Below are 22,573 nucleotides of genomic sequence, written 5' to 3'. Positions count from 1 at the left end.
ATTTCGAAACACTTATGATGTAACAAAGCCTCGTTTACTGAAATCACAAGACTTTGGCAGTTTGAAACACGCTCCGAACCACTGATTTGAAACATGATCTCATTTAAATGCTCTAAAACGCTCCCTCTGTAGGGAGTTCACATTTAGGAAAAAGAACATTTCTCCCTTCATGTTTAAGTACTGGTAAACGAACAGTCAAGTGCTGAAGAGTACTACTTTTGTGTTGCTTTAGAAACATTAGGTCATAGGGTACAAAGAAAAAGAACTTTGAACGTAGGAGAAATGAAGGTGGGGTGGTGACAATGAGAGGAAACATGCTGGGAAACAGCAAGAAAATTCTCTTATGTTACGTACGGACATTCTCTGAAATGTCAAAATAAACCATCAATTCAAGAAAGAAGGGGGACAAATTCTTTTCAAAGACCAACATGTTGTGGGCTTTTATTCAAGTTATGAGGTTTGAACGGAGAACAGAAAGAAAGTCCCTCAGCATTTTGTTCCAGTGAATAAAACGCAGTTAGACAGAACAAGCAATTAATTACTTTTCCAAGTACACCAGGAAAAAGTGTTACACCACAGGTCGCCAATTTGAGCTGTTGAGTCAGAAAATGAAAGCTTCCGTGCCTAGCTAGTTGTAAAATAATAACAACAATAATAATCATAAAGACATTTGATTCAGACCACAAAATGAATACACATCATATGGTTTGTTTATGCAAAGTGCTTTTAAAGTAAAAATAAATTTAAATTGACTCTATTTACTTTTTGAAAAACATGCTCCTGGTCTTATTATGAAGGATTCATCAAAGCAATTTTGTCTTCACTCAGAAGTATAAGTCATTTTATGGAAGAAAAGTGGACACCACTTTATGCTGATTGTATGGTTTCTAGTTCTAATTGCAGCTAATAACATGTAAAATTGGACTAAGTGTATTAAAGTAAATTTGTTCATGTCTTTGAGAACAGTTACGCTAACATTAGTTTACTAAGAGGTAGGCCTACACTCAAAAAAGCCTATCTGTCTTCCTTCTAGTTCTTTGGCGGCGTAAAAACATTTCTGACCGTCTAAACGAGGACTTTACTCAGAGCTTTTACGTTCATTTACAGCTCAAGATGGTCTGCCGTTCTGTTCCCGGATCACGTATTTTTGAGACAGCTTAACGTTATCGTAATCAAAGTCTTCGTCCAGATGGAAAGGAACGACCTCCTCACTTTCATCCTAGAATGACAAAAAACAGTTTACAGGTTAATTAAGAATTTTACAGAGTCTCTGTGAAATGCAAAAGAAAAGTGCATCTTACTGCCTAAGCTTGACTGCTCTCAGAAAGACACATTGTTGTGTGTACCTGATTCTCAGCGGCACTGTGAGTGTGTGTCCTCTGGTCTGTGAAAGTAGAGGAGATCTCCAGCAGTGTGTGGTGACAGAGCGATGAAGAGGAGACAGCTTTCAGATCTTCTTCAATCTCACCTGGTAGTGCACATGTACCTGACAACACACAGCAAGACACGTGAATAATCAGCATCTTTTGCACAAAGCTGTCCATCAGCAGTCATTTACAATCACTTTCTTCTTTTATCATTATTTACTCACCCTCATTCTGTTCGGAATTCTTTCTTTCTTTCCATGGAACACAAAAGATGATATTTTGAAGAATGATTGTGCTGCCGATTTCCATATAATGAAAGACAGTATGCTGATATTGTCAAACTCCAATAAAAAAAAACAATATGACTTAGTGTATGTACAACTGTATGTATGACTTCTTTTGACATTTTTGAGAGAAAAAGAAAATTTCAGTCATTAAAATCATTCCCTCCCTTTTCTGCAAAATGAAATTTGCATGAAAAAAATCATTTAAAAAAAAATCAAATAAACAAACCCTGAGACTTTTGTGTATGCATGAGAAGCTTTCACATTAGTGTTTTTTTTTTGTTTTTTTTTTCCTTAGTGGAATTTTTTTTTAATGATATTTTTGGAAAATAATGTAACTGCAAAAATGCAAATATAAAAATATAAAAACTTTTACATGCACTTAAGAAACTTTCATTTTAGAGGTTTCTTGTGCATATTTATTTATTTATTTATTTTACAAAAGTTACATTTTGAAAAAAGTCAACGTAGCAGAAGATTTTATTTTGAAAAGGAGATTTTTGGCAAACAACAACTTAAATGTTAAAAGTTTCTTGTGCTAATGTAAAAAAGGAAAACTTTTTAAATATACACAAAAAACTTTCATGTTAGAGGTATCTTGTGTGCACACGAAAGTCTGAAATTTAAATTTACAAAAATAGTCTCATCGTAGGAGAAGACTTTATTTAGACAAGGAGAATTTTGTCAAATAACATAAATGTCGTAAAAATGAGCAGAGTTTCCTGTGCAAATGTAAAAGTAGAAAAACGTTTTAAATATATTTGGAAAAAACTCTCGTGTTAGAGGTATCTTATGCGCACATGAAAGTCTGAAATTTAAATTTTAAAAAAGTCTCATTTTTTATTTTGACTTGGAAATATTTGGCAAATATTGTAAAATAGTTTTTGGCACACAGCAGTTTCTTGTGCAAATGTAAAGCTTGAAAAACATTTTAAAATATATGTGAAAAACTTTCACATCTCGTGCACACACAAAAGCCTGAAATGTAAAGTTTAAAAAAAGTCTCATGGGGAAGATTTTTTTTTATTATTATTATTTTGACAAGGAGATTTACAAAAGAATTTAAGTTTTGAAGAAAAAAAAAAAAGATAAAAAAAAGAATTACATTTGTCCTTTAGTTTTTAGTTTTTTTTTTGTCCCTTTTAGAGCCTTCTGGAACAGATCAACTCAACATTCAGCAAAACATCCTTTTATATTCTACAGAAAAAAAATTAAGTGTTACAAATTTGGAACAACATCAAGATGAGTACATTTTGAGTGAACTTCCACTTTATGTCAAAAAGGAAGGATTAATGTGCTAACAAGCTGTTTTTATGGCCTGCATCTCTAGGGATTTTTGCAGCAGCTTATGTGTGAGTGAGAAAGACATAAGGCCTGGCAAGAGCTCGATTGATGCTGATGTTAATTAAACAGCTAATTACTGGCACAGTGAAAGTCATAGTTTCAGCTGCTGGGTGAGGACCAGCCGTCTGGGGGTGTAGTGTGCATTTCTGCGTGTTTGTTTGAGTGTATTCAACACCATGAGTGTGTGTTTGTGGACTGCACACCTCTGAAGAAACCCCACTCACCCATGGCTTTCATAACAAGGTGGTCTCAAAAACAAGGCCATTAACCAGATCACTAAGGAAACACAGAAAGAAGCTTCATGCTGCTAATGAATCTGAAGGCTGTTGCTGTTATGCCATACCGTGAACCTCCCTGACCGGCATGCAGAGGCGTGTTTCATTAAAACCGTAGGTATCCTGTAGCTCTTTTTGAGCCTTGATCTGCTTTGACCAGAACCGCCTTCCCCTCAACCCATTTTAAGATTCATCTGGATGCCGAACGCCAGCGTGTCACTGAACCCTGAAGTGAACACCATTATTATTGCTTACCTGTACTGTAGGTCTCAGAGTTCATATCAAAGTTCTTATAGTTTTCCTTTTTTTTTTTCCCTTAAATTTTGCAGTTGGGTTTAGTTACATTTAATGGTGAATAAATAGTTTTTTTTTTATTTTGTTACTATTTTTTAGTTATTTGTTTATATATATCCCTTATAACACCATGTATTGTTATCGCGGAGCAACACACAGTAACTTTATTTTGCAGTGGCTTGTTACATGTCGTTACCAGTGTTGGGGAAAGTTACTTTTAAAAGTAATGTTACAATATTGTGTAACTCCCTAAAAAAGTAACTAATTGCCTTACAGTAACACTTTATTTTGCAGTGGCTTGTTACATGTTACATGTCGTTACCAGTGTTGGGGAAAGTTACTTTTAAAAGTAATGTGTTACAATATTGTGTAACTCCCTAAAAAAAGTAACTAATTGGCTTACAGTAACACTTTATTTTGCAGTGGCTTGTTACATGTTGTTACCAGTGTTGGGGAAAGTTACTTTTAGAAGTAATGTGTTACAATATTGTGTAACTCCCTAAAAAAAGTAACTAATTGCCTTACAGTAACACTTTATTTTGCAGTGGCTTGTTACATGTTGTTACCAGTGTTGGGGAAAGTTACTTTTAAAAGTAATGTGTTACAATATTGCGTTACTCCCTAAAAAAGTAACTAACTGCCTTACAGTAATACTTTATTTTGCATTGGCTTGTTACATGTCGTTACCAGTGTTGGGGAAAGTTACTTTTAAAAGTAATGTGTTACAATATTGTGTAACTCCCTAAAAAGAGTAACTAATTGCCTTACAGTAATACTTTATTTTGCATTGGCTTGTTACATGTTACATGTCGTTACCAGTGTTGGGGAAAGTTACTTTTAAAAGTAATGTGTTACAATATTGTGTAACTCCCTAAAAAGAGTAACTAATTGCCTTACAGTAATACTTTATTTTGCATTGGCTTGTTACATGTTACATGTCGTTACCAGTGTTGGGGAAAGTTACTTTTAAAAGTAATGTGTTACAATATGGTGTAACTCCCTAAAAAAAGTAACTAACTGCCTTACAGTAACACTTTATTTTGCAGTGGCTTGTTACATGTCATTACCAGTGTTGGGGAAAGTTACTTTTAAAAGTAATGTGTTACAATATTGTGTAACTCCCTAAAAAGAGTAACTAATTGCGTTATATAGTTACTCTTTATGGAAAGTAATCTGTTACGTTACTTTTGCATTACTTTCTGTCACCTGAGCTGGGCTTGCATGTTTTTTAAATAACAAAAAATAAAAGTTCTATTTTTGGTAAAACTAATGGCCCTTTCAAAATAAAAGTGAAATGAATAAGCCTAAGGCTGAATAAAATGCAAATTCACTCCAGTACAGTAGAGGGCGCAGCAATAAAAATAAAAAATTAGATAAATATGATGTTTAACTAAAGTAATTTTTGCTTATTGGTATGGTTGAATTGGATTATCAAAGGTCAACAGCAAAGACTAATAAAGTGAGATTAAAACTAAAACTTTTGCATAATATACTGAAGAGTTTGCATTTCACTGAATTCATTCATTTGAGGAATACTGAATCTGTTTTTGTTTAAGTGAGATGAGTAAATGTTCACATTTAGTCTAGAACTACAATAACCGTCATATTCACACAGTGCACACAACACCTCTACACTTTATTTCTCTCAACATGGGGACAGGAGAGCTGTCAGTCAATACATGGGAAAGCAAAGTAACTTGCGTTATTTATTTGGAAAAGTAACTCACATTTTGTTGTAAATTTAAAAGTAATGTGTAATGTTGTAAATGTAAAGGTAATTACTATACTAGTTACTTGAAAAAGTAATCTGATTACGTAACTCGCATTACTTGTAATGCTTTACCCCCGTTACTATAGTAATAACTATAAATTATGCAAAATTACATGTAATTTACCCTAACCATATTTTAAGTACATGTATTTAATTAATTCAATTTGTTGAGTGAATGGTTCAATGACTCGTGAAGATAGTCACTTGTTTTCTTCCTGAATGAAACAGCATTTTTGAATAAATCAATTTGGTTAAGTGAATGATTCAATGATTCACTCATAAAGACAGTCACTTGTTTTGTTCCTGAATATAACAGCATTTTTTAACAAATCAATTTGGTTGACTGAATGATTATCATTTCATTCATTTTTGCCAATTCACATTTTTATTTTTTGGTTACCAAAATCATTTTTTTCAGTTTTTGCTTTTTTATAATTTTAGTTTGGTTTTAGCAAACTTGCAGCAATAAAATTACTGGGAAGTATTAATCTGAATATATTAATTGGCCAATTTTCAGTGACCTATTTTTTTTTTTTAATCTTATTTTACAGTCAAATTTTCCAAAGCTATGACCGATTATGTAGAACACAAAACGCCCACTACAACTAACGGTACAGACCTGCCGACTTCCAGCAAAGGATATTTTTTTACAAAGCCCAGCAAGCAGGGGCATGATTATTCATGCTAATTAAGGTGAAGTTCAGCATGCATCTTTTGTTATTCAGTGGATATGACTCTCATTATAAACACATCACCTAATGACTTTTACATACACCTTTCCCTCTGAATAAACACTCTGATCACAGACAAACTCACCAAAAAAACACAGAAGCCCTGCTCTGAAATGTAAGCCTCTCCAATCGAAAGGGCTTTCTTTCCTCTAACTATTTTATTTATTTTTGTATTAAACTGGTCATTGGAGTTTAAATGAGCCTCTCTGGCACTCCAAAAAAGAGCGACTCATTACAATCCTGCACAGTGAGCGCTAAGCCTCACCAAGCAAGCGCTTGCCCCCGGCTCTAATGATGAGGGAGAGGTTTAGAATTTGCATGCATTGAATATGTGTAATAAATGGTAATATATTTAAATCAAGCTGTATGACAGCTCTAATTACAAAAAATAGCATGCACATGATATCCACTAAACCCTATTAAAGGTAAGGTGAGCCCATGCAATCCTTACATATGATATAAAAAGAATATTTATGCGAGCATGCCGAGCTTAAAATACATCCATACAGGTGATGCCAACATGTCAATGTGTATTATGTGAATATTATGTGAATTTGTGATGGATCCAATTCCATTTGAAGCTGTTGTGAAATATGAAAAAGATTTCTCAACGATGTGCTTTACATAAGAAAAAAAATGTAAAAATGTAATTAAACACTCCAAATGTGCATCTAGGCCACTGTAATCTAGCTAATGTAAACTGACTCTGTGTAAAGTGACATGTATTTAAATTTATATTTTCGAGAAATAAACACCTGTAGCGTCAACTTTTTCCTCTTCATCCTCTGAATCTCCCAGATAATTATCAAACTGCCAAGGAAAGAAAAAAGACAAAACAGCAATGAATTTTTCTTTTTCTTTTTTTACAAACAGCCATTTTAGAATTGATTAGATTTAACAACTTTATGCTCCACACAAATGGTCCTCTTCACACAGAAACTTCACAACTGATTTAAATAGAGTTTGATGTTAGCATATTGCTAAGCTAACAACACATTCTTCTAAAATATATAGCACCTAATATAACCTATTAGGTAAAATAGTAAGTTTTTATTAAACTGAAGTTTTGTCTTGTGTTTCATAATAGAGTTTGATGTTAGCATGTTGCTAAGCTATGACAACAGTTCAATGTTAACGGGTTAGTTAACAATACGTTAATCTTTTATATTAGATAAGTCTTGATTCAGTTGATTTCAACAAGAGTTTAACGTTAACATTAGCTTAGCATACTCTAATCATCTTAAAAATGCATAGCAAAGACAAATATTATGTAAAAGTCCTTTTTATTTCATTGAATTCTTGACTCCAACAGTTTAAAATTAGCGTTAGGATACTCTGAGGTTAATGCATAACACACAAATGTTCTTTTTTATTAGATTTAAGTCTTGACTCCAACAGTTTAAAGTTAGCGTTAGCATACTCTGAGGTTAATGCATAACACACAAATGTTCTTTTTTATTAGATTTAAGTCTTGACTCCAACAGTTTAAAGTTAGCGTTAGCATACTCTGAGGTTAATGCATAACACACAAATGTTGTCTTTTTTATTAGATTGAAGTCTTGACTCCAACAGTTTAAAGTTAGCGTTAGCATACTCTGAGGTTAATGCATAACACACAAATGTTCTTTTTTATTAGATTTAAGTCTTGACTCCAACAGTTTAAAGTTAGCGTTAGCATACTCTGAGGTTAATGCATAACACACAAATGTTCTTTTTTATTAGATTGAAGTCTTGACTCCAACAGTTTAAAGTTAGCGTTAGCATACTCTGAGGTTAATGCATAACACACAAATGTTGTCTTTTTTATTAGATTGAAGTCTTGACTCCAACAGTTTTAAGTTAGCGTTAGCATACTCTGAGGTTAATGCATAACACACAAATGTTGTCTTTTTTATTAGATTGAAGTCTTGACTCCAACAGTTTAACACTGTTAGTGTTAGCTTATCATACTCTAATGAGCTTACAAACACACAAACATTAAGTGAAATAGCCTGGGTTTGTACTGAATTAAATATCAGCCTGTTTACAGGCATCCTGCATGGATTTTCACTGAGCACATCACAATGAATTCTGGGATTGCATTCTCTGTGGAAGATATATGCAATGCTGCCTTAGAATATATACAAAATAAGCTATCTTCAAAGGCAGAATTATGTGGCTTTCAACTATAAAATACTGCTGCAGTAAGTAGCTTGTTAGGTTTTGAATGTCCTGACCATTTACCTTCACAGGTCCGTCTGGAGCAATGCTTGATGGGCCGCCCAGTCTTCCTCCAACACAACCGCCATCCAACAGCACCTATACAAACACATAAACTCACTATCTCATTTCATTTAATGATGCTCTGAAATGACAGCAGCTATGAGAATCGGTGTGATTACAATCAAAGCAACATTATAATCAATACAGCTGTTTATCTCTCTTGGTGGCGGGGAGCTAAATAATGCAGAGGCTTTTTTTTAGCATTGACTGGCCTGGGATGTTGGCTGATGTGCTTTACGTTATTGACAGTAACTGGTGCTGTGGTTCGCCAAAGCCCCACTGAGATCAATACGCAAGCCAGGCGGGAGTCTTAAGCACCGTTCACACACACAGACAGATAAGCAAAACACACATCAGAATGAAGCCGTTCAATACGCTGAGAGGAGAATTCTTGAGGAAGAAATACACCAAAAAGATGGAAAATGCAGAAAAATTGGCCAATATTTTTAGTATTTTGAGTGGTGCTTGCCCACAGCTACAATGCTAACTTCATGCTATTTTCAGGGTGTTACAGTGGAGTTGTGGGTGCATTTGGTTTTTACATTCTGAAGAAAGCCAGATCGTTGCTATAATTGTTTCAGTGATTTGTAGTGCCAAACTGCCATTGTCATGTGATTTCAGTAAACAAGGCTTTGTTGTGTCATAAGCGTTTAGAAATTTCAATGGTTCACCACTGGGGGGCGTGACTTTGGCAGTTTGATACACGCTCCGAACCACTGATTCGAAACAAAAAATTCATAAGGCTTCGAAGCTTCATGAAGCAGTGTTTTGAAATTGCCCATCACTAGATATTGTTGAATGAAGTAGTTTTTGGTGCACAAAAAGTATTCTCGTCACTTCATAACATTAAGGTTGAACCACTGTACTCACATGAACTGTTTTAAATACGTCTTTAGAAAGCTGAAGAGACTTAAACACTGTAAGCTGATAAGTTGATTGATCTGTTTCAATATGCTGTTGTTAATAGAGATATTTAGATGGATTCAGAGGCTTTTTAGGTCAAGTAGAATCTGCGATTCTCTGAACCAGTTTGTTTGCTGGTTTCCATGGTTGCAATACGCGTGTTTTCCGCCAACTGGCAACCTGTGATGTCGGAATACTATTGGATAAACTGACAGCACGAGGTTTCGCACAGACCAAAACAAAGACAGACATTCTGATACGGAACACACATTTTCAAAATGAAAATGTTTTTCTGAGGAACAAGTAGGTGAACTTAGCATGTTTCCTAAATATCTGCAAACATATCGGGGTATTTTTATGCTTTATTAAAGTAAAAATCTTACATACAGCCCCTTTAAGAAAATATGAGTGGCGCTTAAAAGTACAGAAATAACCACTATAATGCTAGGTTGTTTTGCATGGTTGCCAGAGCGTTGCTATAGGGTTGCTAAGAGGTTCTGAGTGAATTTTAATGTGCTGATATGTGGTGCATTCTAAAGAAAATGTGAATGGTTCCCTGTTCGGTCTCTGTGAAGCCCCTCCTTCCAAAAAGCACAATGTGCTCTAATTGGTCGGCTGGACCAGCGTGTTATGATTGGTCGACCACTTTGAGCGTGTTTCTGAAATGTCATGCCCAGGGCTTGGCATTAAATTTTTTTGTGGTAGTGGTTAGTAGCCATTCAGGATTTTCACTGTCCACAATTTTGACATCAACACGAAGGGAAAAAAACTGCCATATAGACATTTTTAATATTATCTCATAATTTAGCAGCAGGTACATTAGGCTGCTGTCACTTTAAAGGTCCTGTTCTTCGTGATCCCATGTTTCAAACTTTAGTTAGTGTGTAATGTTGTTGTTAGAGTATAAATAAAATCTGTAAAATTTTAAAGCTCAAAGTTCAATGCCAAGCGAGATATTTTATTTAACAGAAGTCGCCTACATCGAACGGCCAGTTTGGACTACATCCCTCTACTTCCTTCTTTAATGACGTCACTAAAACAGTTTTTTGACTAACCTCCGCCCACAGGAATACACAAGAGTTGCGTTTGTAGAGTGTGTTTGTCGCCATGTCGTCGAAACGCTGTTATTTTCATCCCGCAGTCCAATCACCGGGTCTGATTCCGGCTCAAATTGATAGGGTAAAATTAAAGACATGTTTACAATAACACTGAGCGCGTGCATCTCCACGTTATGGTAAGAGGCGTGACCTTTCCAGGCAAGATGCGCTAAACTGCTGTCGAATCACAACACAGGAACCGCTGGCACAATCAGAACTCGTTACGTATTTCTGAAGGAGGGACTTCATAGAACAAGGAAGTCATCAGCCCGTTTTTATGACAGTGGAAACAGCGGTATACAGATAAGTAAATTATGTGAAAAATACTGTGTTTTTTTACACGCGAAACATGAACACATGTTATATTGCACACTATAAACACAATCAAAGCTTCAAAAAAACACGAAAAACAGGACCTTTAAGATCTGATGCACGGATCCATTATACTGTTACATGTGTTTTCTTTCTCAACTGTTACGTTCACTTAAAACATAACTGACTGTGTTTACATGAATACTCGCCAAGACCAGCGTTTTCATATTATTTTGTGTATTTGACTGTTTAAGTGCAACAAGCAACGAAAAAGAACTCAATTTAGTACTGAAAGGTGGTTTTATGTGCGCGCACTTTGGGTGTGAACACAAAATCTGCGGGAATGTGTAAAATTATGCGCAATCCCACCGCGAAATTCAAGCCCTGTAACTCCAACAATATTCATCTAAAGCAAATGAAACAAGTGAGTGAAGGAAGGCGGGTTTGTGTGTCAACTCACTGTCGGAGAGATCAAAGAGAGAGAAAGCGCAGTTGGTATCATGTATATATTCAGCGGAAAATGAGTATTGGAAGTGTTTCAGATACTTCAGTATCGATATGTATCAAAAAAATCTATATTTCTGACAACACTACATTGCACTTAGTTTATTATATCAGATGCCTTTTTAAAAGACTACAATTGAAAAATGTATATATTTTATATAAAAATCAACCCACCAAAGTGGCTAGTCAGAGTGACTGCGTTACACGCCACTGCTGAAATCCACAAGTTTCAACACACTACTAGCGCTACTCAACCAGCTACTTAAAAATTTTTACTTTTTAAGTGAGGAATATTTTTGACATGTACGTTCCCAGAAGAAAACTCTAATCGAAGCATTTCAGGGAGTTCAGAATCAGTGCTGGACAGTGAATTACCAGTATGTGTGTGTGTTTGCTACACAGAGCAGGGGCTAATGCAGTAGACTTATTTTTTTTATCTTTGATTGAAGGAAAGGAAAGATCTGCCTAAACCTCTCCCAGTAAAGACTGATGGTTCGAGCGGTTCGGATCTATAAGGCTGTGACCTCTTCCTGATCAGCAGTCGGTGAGCAGCGATTCGTCTGTCCCATCCTTCGGTATACGCTCTCCTCCATCTCTGTCACTCCATCCTCTCTTTGTCGCTCTCGGCTGCTGTCCATCTCTCTTTGGGACGAGTCTCCATGTCCTCTAGGAGCAGTCAAACACGGATCCCTCACAATCTCTGCAATGGAATACGACAGTGAAGACCGCAGGCGAAGGATTTACGGACGTATCAGAGGAAAGAAGATGTATGTGGCATTCAGTATGCTCACCTGGGGTCAGGTACGTGAAGGTGGACAGGAACTGCTCGTACGTTTGCTCCGGGGAGTTGCAGAACTGCTCCAGAGCTTCAGTCATGGCTTCGTCATGGTTGTCCACAACTGAACAATTAACTAAACCTGGCATCCTGTCAAACCTATCCATATTGAGAAGAGATGCAGAAAGAAACAGAGAGAGAGATTTCCTATTTGCCTGGCACAATGTAAGTTTCACTTTTACTGACTGCGGAAAACAAATGTTGTTTAAAAGGGTGGTTGATTATTATTTCACTTTTTTAACTTTAGTTAGTGTGTAATGTTGCTGTTTGAGCATAAACAACATCTGCAAAGTTACAGCGCTCAAATTTCAATGCAAAGGGAGATATTTTCTTTTAAAGAATTCTCTGTTTAAGGACTACAACAAATGGCTGGTAGGGACTACAACAAGCTTCTTCCTGGGTTGGTGACATCACTAACCCTAAAATTTACATAAACCCCGCCCCCGGGAACACACAACAAAGGGGGCGAGGCCATGTTGGGCTGCTTTAGAGAAGAGGAAGAGTTGTTGTAGTAGAGTGTTGTTGCCATGCTGTCATTTTACGCCGGACTGCTTCACAAACGAGGGTCAATTCAACTTTGGATTTGCACAAAATGACAGCACATGCTAGTCGATGAGCTGAATCAACTCCACAGCAATTACATACATTTATCCACTAACTATTCAGATGCATTCTAAAAGTTGTAACTTCTTCCTGAACACCGTTACTGACAATCCTCATTTTGGCTGCGTGAGATTCTCCAGCTTTGTTGTTGTCGAGCAACTAAAGTGTGAGCTGTTAAAGCTCCGCCCACTTTTGGAGCAGCAGCTAATTTGCATTTAAAGGGACACACAAAAATGGCGTGTTTTTGCTCACACCCAAATAGGGGCAAATTTGACAAGCTATAATAAATTATCTATGGGGTATTTTGAGCTGAAACTTCACAGACACATTCTGGAGACACCAGAGACTTATATTACATCTTGTAAAATTATAGGTCCCCTTTAAAAGAGACATTTGTGTACACCATGCAAACCTTGAAGATGAACAGAGAGCCTGAACCAGGCCAAATGAAAAGGAAGTATTGGTATAAAAAACCTGAGAAAAAAAATTATGAAGAGATCCTGCTGGGCTGCACTTCTTTACAGGTCACTTATCATCTGCGATATGCATTATAGCTAAATTAACCCTGATTGGAATGAAATTATCATTTTGAAGTTCAGCTTAATTACAATCAATGACGGCTGGGAAGGGGGGCGGGCAGTGATTGCCGTGACATTAAAATATAATGAAGAATGGCGTGATGATCATCAGAAACTCAGAGCTGCCGCCATGCCATTCATCACGAACACGCCCCAGGGAGAGCCTTCTTCAGGTGGCACAACATTAGCAGGGACAGAAACAGGTGCTACACTAGAGTCTAATTACACTCCTCTATCAATAATACGGCGCGAATCCTTGCAAGGCTTCAGGCGTCAGCTTTACTGCTGGTCAACCTCTTCCTTCTCTCTTGGAATACTTCCATACTATTTCTGCAATATACAGTATATAGATTGTTTCACATTTTCTGCATGTATGGAATACACAGATTTGCCAAAAAGTGCAGTCGAAAAGCAAAGTCCCGTATACAACAGTATACTGCATTTGACTTGACCTTCCATTTTCAGCGTGACAAACAAACCAGCAATAATATATCAGCTTAATTTTATATCCACTCTTTCTATACTTATAGTTTTTCATAACTACCAAAGGTTTCATATACTATTTTTAAAGAATGTTGTTTTTGTTAACCAAAACACTTAAGTTTTGCTATGGTTACGCCTGTCTGTCGTTTACACTACACCAGCATTTTCGAACCTCGAAAACGAAGACTTTTGAAAACGCTGGGGTTTAGTTTCAGTATAAATGGACCAAAACGGAGACTTTTGAAACGATGGCGTGGCTGCCCACGTTTGCTCTGCGTATCCTTGACAACCACGTAACGTTAAACAATAACATTGGAGACTGAAATGCGATCTTTGCTGGCATTGTTGCCATTTTAGCAGCCATTGTACAGTTAAACTGCATTTTTTAAAAATACTGCAGCTACCTCTATGTGCAAGAGGCAGCTGTTTACACTTGTACGCGCATGCACGGTCACGTTTTCGTACGTGTAGTGTAGACGGAGATCGTCTCTGAGGGTACGTTTATATAATAACGATATGTTTAAAACGGAGACGTTTTTCCTTTGAGTTTTCCGCGTAAAGGCGACACCATTCATGCGAATCCGTGAAAATGACTAAAAACACTGTATTCTGCTGGCAGGCCATTAGATGGCAATGCAACACTGTAATGCGCATGTGCGTGACATCATCGTTTTCGAAGATTCATGTTTTTGTTGTTTATACGGAGACTATTTTCAAAAACTTGCACTTTGAAACCCGTTTTCAAAAATTTGAAGGCCGTTTTCAGGCCACCAAAACGCCGTTGTCGTGTAATGAACAGCCAAAATGCATACAAATTTTTCAGTTTTTAGTTGAAAACGGTGTCATGTAAACAGCCCCTAAAACTAAACTGTTTATGTTCATTGAAATAACCATGAAATAAAATATAAATATTAGATGAAAAAAAATAAAACTTAAAAAAAAACTATAAGAAAGGTTGACTTTGCAACTAACTGTAATAAACAAGTTGAAGTTTAAGTACTCAAAGTACTAAAACTTAAATAATATAAATTAATGCTAGACTAATAAACAAAAGCACACAGCCTACAGCTAATAAAACGTATAAATTAAATCTGAAAAAAGCTCATTCAAAATATTACATTTTTTAGTATATATAAATAGTACCAAATTACACTAGTATTTTGATAATGGTGCGACTAGTGATGTGTTAATGAATCATTCTTTTGAGCATGATAAAAAAAATCAATTAAGTCTTTGTAGACTGTAAGAACTGTATGTGGGAATAAAATTGTTAGTTGGAAGCACAATGCAACACATCTTGACAAAATATGCTGCACATGGACAGCCATGACTCAAATGAATCATGAAACTGGTTCTGAAAGTCGGCATAAAAAAGACTTTATAACCCATTTAACATAAGGTGATGCATTTCAAGTGAAATATAATATTCAGATGATTGGGGATTGATTGGATCATGAAAAGTAACCATTCTACAATCAAAAAATTGCTAAAACACCACAAAAGAAGCTATTTGGCTATAGATTAAAGGATTAGTCCACTTTCAAATAAAATTTTCCTGATAATTGACTCGCCCCCATGTCATCCAAGATGTTCATGTCTTTCTTTCTTCAGTCGAAAAGAAATTAAGGTTTTTGATGAAAACATTCCAGGATTATTCTCCTTATAATGGACTTCAATGGACTCCAGACGGCTGAAGGTCAAAATTACAGTTTCAGTGAAGCTTCAAAGGGCTTTAAACAAAGACTATAGAATAACACAAGACATGTCACTCGTATTGTTTTGAATGGGAGAAAGTGTAACGCGCAATATGGCGGAATAAGTTCCACCTTCTAAATAAGAGCAAATCGCTGATTGGTAAAGTCATCGCGTCACTGCAGCGGCCGTTAGAAGCTCCGGTTCCTATAGAAACAGTCAGACGCGTGCCTCCGAAATGAGACACGAGACGCGCATTTAGGTCTGCGCATGCGCATTAGCTTGATCCAGCCTGAAAAATACAGTTTTTTGTCATGATTTGAGCGTTTAGAAACAAAATTTATGAGACAGTTGACAGATTTCATTGGTGATTTCAAATATGAAATTTAATCGAAAGCTTTGGAGAATTTGATGTTTCCCCATTCTAAGAGATAGGAGCTGCACTTGCATGCCCGAGAGGCTTTTCAAAGATGGCCGCAGAGTGAAATGACTTGTCTTAAAGGGACTTTGGCTTTAAACGAAACCAGACAAGAAATAAGGGTCTTATCTAGCGAAACAATTGTTCATTTAAAAAAAAAAAATGCGGAAACTGGCGCTGCGTTCGTTCCATAAGTAGAATAGGGAAGGTGTAGGACATACGGCGTAAGCTTTTTGAAGAATACGGAAAGCGGAAGCATGTGCAAGGCGATAATTTGTGTTTATAAAGCATATACAGTTGTATTTTTTTCGAAAATGACCTATCGTTTTGCTAGATAAGACCCTTATTCCTCGTCTGGCATCATTTAAAGCCCTTTGAAGCTGCACTGAAACTGTAATTTTGACCTTCAACCGTCTGGAGGCCATTGAAGTCCACTATAAGGAGAATAATCCTGGAATGTTTTCATCAAAAACCTTAATTTCTTTTCGACTGACGAAAGAAAGACACGAACATCTTGGATGACATGGGGGTGAGTAAATTATCAGGAACATTTTATTTGAAAGTGGACTAATCCTTTAACTTTAGCCAATAGTGTGCATGGTCTATGTGACATAGGCAAAAATGGAAGTTCGTCAGGACAAACAATGTTTAAAATATTGTGTCAGGAATGTGTAGAAAGCAAAATGGTCCGTTTTCATTGTATGTTATGTTTAACGATTTGAACAAACTGATTCTTTAAAATGAATCGGACGCCAAATATATCTTCGTTCATTATAATGCAAGCATCGTAGTGTTGTTTTGTTGTCTCCCTTCCGTCTCTTTGTGACAGAGCTGGCAAACAACAGCATTTATTTGCCTACGCTGTATGCAAATCCGCTCCAGGACTCAACAGGTTTATTTTACTGCATCTGTAAGTGTGAACACCGGCATGTAAGTGCACTTCAGCGGGAGAATAAAGCTCTCCTATGTGCTTGGAGACACCGGAGGAATTCTTTATTTTGTTTTGCACCTCAGGGGAGTCGCTCAGCCTCCTCTTCATGGCCCTGCTCTTCAGACACAGGTGCTCCGCTGTTTGTGTTTTTCACTGTTCTTCCAGGCACTCGTGGTTACGGGTCTTTGTTTTGCGCTCTCGCACACACATCTTTCGGCCTCCAAAACAAACACACAACTGCACGAGGGCTCGCGCAAACGCGCACAGCCCCCTGAAACTCAAAAACATTATGCTAATGAGATCGGCACAGCTGTTCCCTTCTTCTGCCTCTCTCTCTTTCTTTCAACACCAGTCGCCTAATTTCTCTCGTTCCTTTAAAGAGCCGCCAAGCAGAAACAGTTAATGCAAATATAAGCCTGCGGGAAATAAGGAGTATTTTTACAAATCCGAGCTACCCCTCCTGCCAAAATTTGATGTGTGACTCACGCATTCGGTATTTGGTGTAATGAGAGTGAATCATTCTGCTCCTCACTGAACCTGATTGCACAGACCACTCAGATACACAGAGGAGACTATTTTAACAGCACATTACATAGAGACAGGCTGCACTGTCACAGATGCATTATGAACAGCGTGATTTTGGTGTCGAATGCAGGTCATCATAGAAAAGAACCCAAAATCTGTGTGATTGCACAGGAAAATCTGTGCGACGTGACACAATCCCAGCCAATAAAAGATATTTGATGTTTAATTGAGTTACATATGCGAGTTATAACTTAACTATATTATACATGCGATGTTTAATTGAGTTATAAAAGGGAGCTATATACACTACCAGTCAAAAGTTTGGAAACATTACTATTTTTAATGTTTTTGAAGGAAGTCTCTTATGCTCATTAAGGCTGCATTTATTTCATAATAAATTCAGAAAAAACAATAATATTGTGAAATATTATTACAATTTAAAATTATGGATTTCTATTTTAATATACTTTAAAATATAATTTATTTATGTGATGCAAAGCTGAATTTTCAGCATCATTAGTCCAGTCTTCAGTGTCACATGATCCTTCAGAAATCATTCTGATATGCTGATTTATTATCAATGTTGGAAACAGTTGTGCTGCTTAATATTATTTTATAACCTGTGATACTTTTTCAGGATTCTTTGATGAATAAAAAGTAAAAAAATGAGCATTTATTTAAAATAGAAATCTTTTGTAACAATATACACTACCGTTCAAAAGTTTGGGGTCAGTAGTTTTTTTTTTTTTTTCTTTCTTGTTTTTTTTTTTTGAAAGAAATGAATACTTTTAATCAGCACGGATGTGTTAAATTGATAAAAAGTGATAGTAAAGATTTATATTGTTAGAAAAGATTTATATTTTCAATAAATGCTGTTCTTTTTAACTTTTTATTCATCAAAGAATCCTGAAAAAAGTATCACAGGTTCCAAAAAAATATTAAGCAGCACAACTGTTTCCAACATTGATAATAAATCAGCGTATCAGAATGATTGCTGAAGGATCATGTGACACTGAAGACTGGAGTAATGATGCTGAAAATTCATGTTTGCACCACAGAAATAAATTATATTTTAAAGTATATTAAAATAGAAAACCATAATTTTAAATTGTAATAATATTTCACAATTATATTGTTTTTTCTGTATTTATTATGAAATAAATGCAGCCTTAATGAGCATAAGAGACTTCCTTCAAAAACATTAAAAATAGTAATGTTTCCAAACTTTTGACTGGTAGTGTGTGTATATATATATATATATGGGTCAATGACGTGACTCATAATTTTTTTTGTCCAAAGGCCTTAATAATAATAAAAAACAAAGATATGACATCCAAAGTATGTAAGGTAGTAGAACTAGATCTCTTTTATTGAATCCAAAAGGTTTTAATTATATTTTGCTACATATAAAGGTATTTTAAAGATTTTGAAGAGTCAAAGGGTCATTCGGTTTAACTGTCCAAAGGTCAATACAGCCATTTCATTTGTGATTAAAATATCTTAAAATGTAATAAATGTATATATTTTTTATTCTGGCATGATTTTATAACATCATATATCAACATAGTGCAAAATGGTATTAATATTATGTGTAGAAGTCGTTGCTTTGTTATGAGAAAGAATGTCCAGAAAAATTAATTGCATTGATGTCATTCGGAGTAACCAATATAAAGGGACCATTTTGGATCAAGTCATGTGGTCAATATCATGTGACAGGATGTGACATCATTCAGACGCCAGCAAAGGACCACATGATCATGAAGCAAAGAAACGAACTCTCTTTTAACTATTTGAAAAGAAATCATGTTTTCACTTGTTTATTCATGACCCGAAATATCACGTCATTTGGTACAACCGCTATAAAACATGGAAAATGTTGTAATATTTTAAAAACTTGTACGAAATATAAAAAGTTTGATTGTCCTTTGATTGTGGCTAGCTAGCAAGCTAAATATCAGTCTGTTAGCATTGTTTAAAAATATGGTCATTCGGTATAACCAGATGTGTCATACAGCAAAATTTTGTTTAAACCTAATGACTTTTTTGGTGACAAATTAATTGTGTTAATTGATTGTAAAAAAACAAAAAAAAAAAAAAAAAAAACACAATCTCATTGTGAATGCTTAATAAAACTTAAAAATGAATTATATCTCCATTATGTTTTTTACACTTTTAAAAACTTTGTGTCAATGACCCATATATTATATATATATATATATGGTAAGTGTATCCATACTTACAACTAAGCTGATTTGCAAATGAATGAATCATCAACTGAACTGTAAAACACAAACATAAAGTCCATATTAATACACAAGCCAATGATACACTGAGTTTGAGCTTGTTTTCATTCAAACTTGTGTGAGTTGTGTTCAAACACCTGTTGTTGGCAGCAGTTACAGATAGTTAACCTCAAGATGAGCCAGTCAACCTTCACAAACACTGAACCTCTTCCACTGTCACTAAACCATTTGCTTTAATATCTCAAATAAAAGTTAACAGCACCAAACAGCTCCCAGATTTCGGAGTGCATTGACCAGGAGGTAAGAAATATAACATTACATGTTATTAGGATGAAGACTAGCCTATATATGGAATATTTAGAAATGTATGTGGTATTCTGGTGCCATATAGAGTAGAATCAAAATAAACATGTAGGTAAATACGGGTTTTTATAGTATAATTATTAAAAAGTATAGCCTATAGCGATTTAAAAGATTTTCATCTTCAATTTGTTGTAGTGTTGCACTAGTGTTGACAGCCAGCGCTTGCTTACTTGTTTAATAAATAAAAAATCTGTAATTTGATTACTTAAAGACATTAAAACGAATCTAAAATGTGTAAAAAGGATAATCGCTGCTAATTTGTTAGAAGACAAGGAGAACAGGAGAGTTCAAAGCTTGTGAAAATGTCTCAGACGTACCGTTTAAATGTAGAACGAGAGCCGCCATTTTCGCACTGAATGCTGGGTAATGTAGTCGTTTTATTCCAAGCTTAACGCGGTTCTCTAAGAGAAGCGGTAATAAGGAAAACTACAACTTGTTTCCTGTGGGAATGTTTCTGTTTTGTTATGGAAACGGAAAGGGTTATATGGTTCCGCGTTTTTTTCATACTTTGATTTAACAAAAAAAAAAAAAGTTAGTTGCATACTATTCTTACTAATAGAAAAAGTATTATGCTGGTATGCATGTTATCTGTGCAACTGACCTGAATATCATTATGTAATATTTGTTTTAGCAATTAAAAAATGTTTTTTTCTTCTTTTTTCAATTATATTTCACACAGCTCCCTGCAGAAAGATGTCCTTAGAGCCTCTAACTGCTGTGAACTGTGCTGGCCTTGTGCAACCAGGCTTCTCCTTACTAGAGCTGGAGGGTGATGTTTACCTCTTTGGTCAAAAGGGCTGGCCGAAACGCTCATGTCCAACTGGTGTATTTGGTGTACGTATAAAAAAAGGAGAACTTAAGCTGCGAGCCATTTCATTTTCAAACAACTCCTGTTATCTCCCTCCTCTCCGATGTCCTGCGGTAGCTCATTTTGTGTCTCGTGATGGCAGCCCTGAATGTTGCCTCATTCATGGTGGCCGAACACCCAATAACGAACTGTCTTCAAGTCTCTACATGTTGAGTATAGACAATAGAGGATGTAATCGTAAAGTCACATTGCGATGTCAAGAAAAAGAGCTGGTTGGAGACGTCCCTAGCGCTCGATATGGTCATACCCTCAGCGTGATCCATAGCCGAGGGAAGACCGCCTGCGTTCTGTTTGGCGGCAGGTCCTATATGCCTCCCACCGAAAGGACCACGGAGAACTGGAACAGCGTGGTGGACTGTCCACCTCAAGTCTTCCTTATTGACCTAGAGTTTGGTTGCAGTTCGGCCCACACTCTCCCCGAGCTCACGGATGGACAGTCATTTCACGTAGCTCTAGCGAGAGAGGATTGTGTCTACTTTCTGGGTGGTCACATCCTCAGCTCCGATTGCCGACCACCTCGTTTGATCCGCCTACGTGTGGAGCTTCTCCTAGGAAGCCCTGTCATCACCTGTACTGTTCTTCAAGAAGGTCTCTCCATTACCAGTGCCATAACCACTCCCGTTGGCTATCATGAGTACATTGTTTTCGGAGGTTACCAGTCTGAGACTCAAAAGCGCATGGAGTGCACCTACATTGGCCTGGACGATGTCGGAGTCCACATGGAGCCACGCGAACCTCCGCAGTGGACCAGTGAAATAAGCCACAGCCGTACTTGGTTTGGTGGCAGTCTGGGCAAAGGAAATGCCATGATTGCAGTGCCCTCAGAAGGAAACCCAACCCCACCAGATGCCTACCATTTCTACCAGGTGAGCTTCCAGAAGGAGCAAGATGGAGAAGCGTCAACTCAGGGATGCAGCCAGGAGTCCACTGAATTTGAGGACTCTGCACCTTTGGAAGACTCTGAGGAGCTGTACTTTGGCCGAGAACCTCATGAGTTGGAGTTTAGCAGTGATGGAGAGGGCGACACATACAACGAGGAAGATGAGGAGGATGAATCTCAGACAGGCTATTGGATCAAGTGCTGCCTCAACTGCCAGGTGGACCCCAACATCTGGGAGCCCTACTACTCCACTGAGCTCACCCGACCTGCAATGATCTTCTGCTCCAGGGGTGAAGGTGGACATTGGGTCCATGCCCAATGCATGGAGCTCCCTGAAAGCCTTTTGCTTCGCCTCTCTCAAGACAACAGCAAGTATTTCTGCTTGGATCACGGAGGCCTGCCCAAGCAGGAGATGACTCCACCACGCCAGATGTTGCCACTGAAGAGAGTCCCAATGAAGATGACCCATCGCAAGGCTCCAGTCTCACTGAAAATGACCCCAGCTAAGAAGAGCTTTCTGCGAAGACTTTTTGACTGAATTGTTGTTGTTGTTCTGTTCTGTTATATATCATGCTGTTAATGTTTTTATATTGTTGTTCACTTCAAGCATATTGTGTTTTATATTACTAGGAAATTGGAGTAGTGTATTTTTCATACTGATAGGAACAACAGAAATGAATTAATTAAATGAATATGCTTATGGCAGTACTAAATCCATTTTTTTACAAGTCTTGTTTAATATTACTAAGCTGATGATTTATTGCTTTTTAATAAAAATGCAGGGAAAAGCTTGTGTTGAGTATGATTTTCTGCTTAAATAAAGAGAATTATAAAGAAATTATATTTTAACCTGATGTTGTTATGCTTATAATTATAATATATGCACAAACACAGTAGATAAGTCAAGAATTACAATTATTATGTATATATTAATACACACACATACATGTATATATTTAAACATATATATATATATATATATATATATATATATATATATATATATATAT

The 22,573-nt window shown here is 36.4% G+C and overlaps 2 protein-coding genes across 5 annotated transcripts; one reads left to right on the top strand and one right to left on the bottom strand.

Annotated features, from left to right (window-relative positions):
• Positions 1-410: 410 nt before the first annotated feature.
• On the bottom strand, positions 411-20,274 carry LOC125247336 (intraflagellar transport associated protein). Of its 4 annotated transcripts, none has more exons than XM_048158577.1 (9): positions 20,133-20,214; positions 19,450-19,488; positions 11,936-12,078; positions 11,669-11,844; positions 8,290-8,364; positions 6,822-6,876; positions 1,592-1,618; positions 1,347-1,486; positions 411-1,219 (listed from the first exon to the last, which is right to left on the bottom strand). In XM_048158577.1, the coding sequence occupies exons 3-9, from the start codon at positions 12,066-12,068 to the stop codon at positions 1,109-1,111; spliced, it is 717 nt and encodes a 238-aa protein (XP_048014534.1). In that variant the 5' UTR covers positions 12,069-12,078; positions 19,450-19,488; positions 20,133-20,214; the 3' UTR covers positions 411-1,108. The 4 variants fall into 4 exon arrangements, with proteins under 4 accessions (XP_048014534.1, XP_048014536.1, XP_048014535.1 ...); XM_048158579.1 differs by lacking the exon at positions 20,133-20,214 and adding an exon at positions 19,590-19,719; XM_048158578.1 differs by lacking the exon at positions 19,450-19,488 and having other exon boundaries at positions 20,133-20,274.
• On the top strand, positions 19,614-22,382 carry rag2 (recombination activating gene 2). Its single transcript, XM_048158576.1, has 2 exons — positions 19,614-19,752; positions 20,495-22,382. Exon 2 carries the CDS (start codon positions 20,509-20,511, stop codon positions 22,099-22,101), a length of 1,593 nt encoding a protein of 530 aa, XP_048014533.1. The 5' UTR covers positions 19,614-19,752; positions 20,495-20,508; the 3' UTR covers positions 22,102-22,382.
• The last annotated feature ends 191 nt before the right edge of the window (positions 22,383-22,573 follow it).

This window comes from Megalobrama amblycephala, linkage group LG15 (assembly GCF_018812025.1).
Source record: "Megalobrama amblycephala isolate DHTTF-2021 linkage group LG15, ASM1881202v1, whole genome shotgun sequence".
Classification (NCBI taxonomy): Eukaryota; Metazoa; Chordata; class Actinopteri; order Cypriniformes; family Xenocyprididae; genus Megalobrama; species Megalobrama amblycephala.
This window is presented reverse-complemented; position numbering and strand designations above follow the sequence as displayed.

Coding starts and splice junctions, on each gene's coding strand:
- LOC125247336 (XM_048158578.1), bottom strand. CDS start 12,068: ATGCCAGGTTTAGTTAATTGTTCAGTTGTGGACAACCATGACGAAGCC. Junction 6,877..8,289: donor CTCCAGACGGACCTGTGAAG/GTAAATGGTCAG, acceptor TTTCCTTGGCAG/TTTGATAATTATCTGGGAGA. Junction 1,487..1,591: donor GAATTCCGAACAGAATGAGG/GTGAGTAAATAA, acceptor GTGTGTTGTCAG/GTACATGTGCACTACCAGGT.
- rag2 (XM_048158576.1), top strand. CDS start 20,509: ATGTCCTTAGAGCCTCTAACTGCTGTGAACTGTGCTGGCCTTGTGCAA.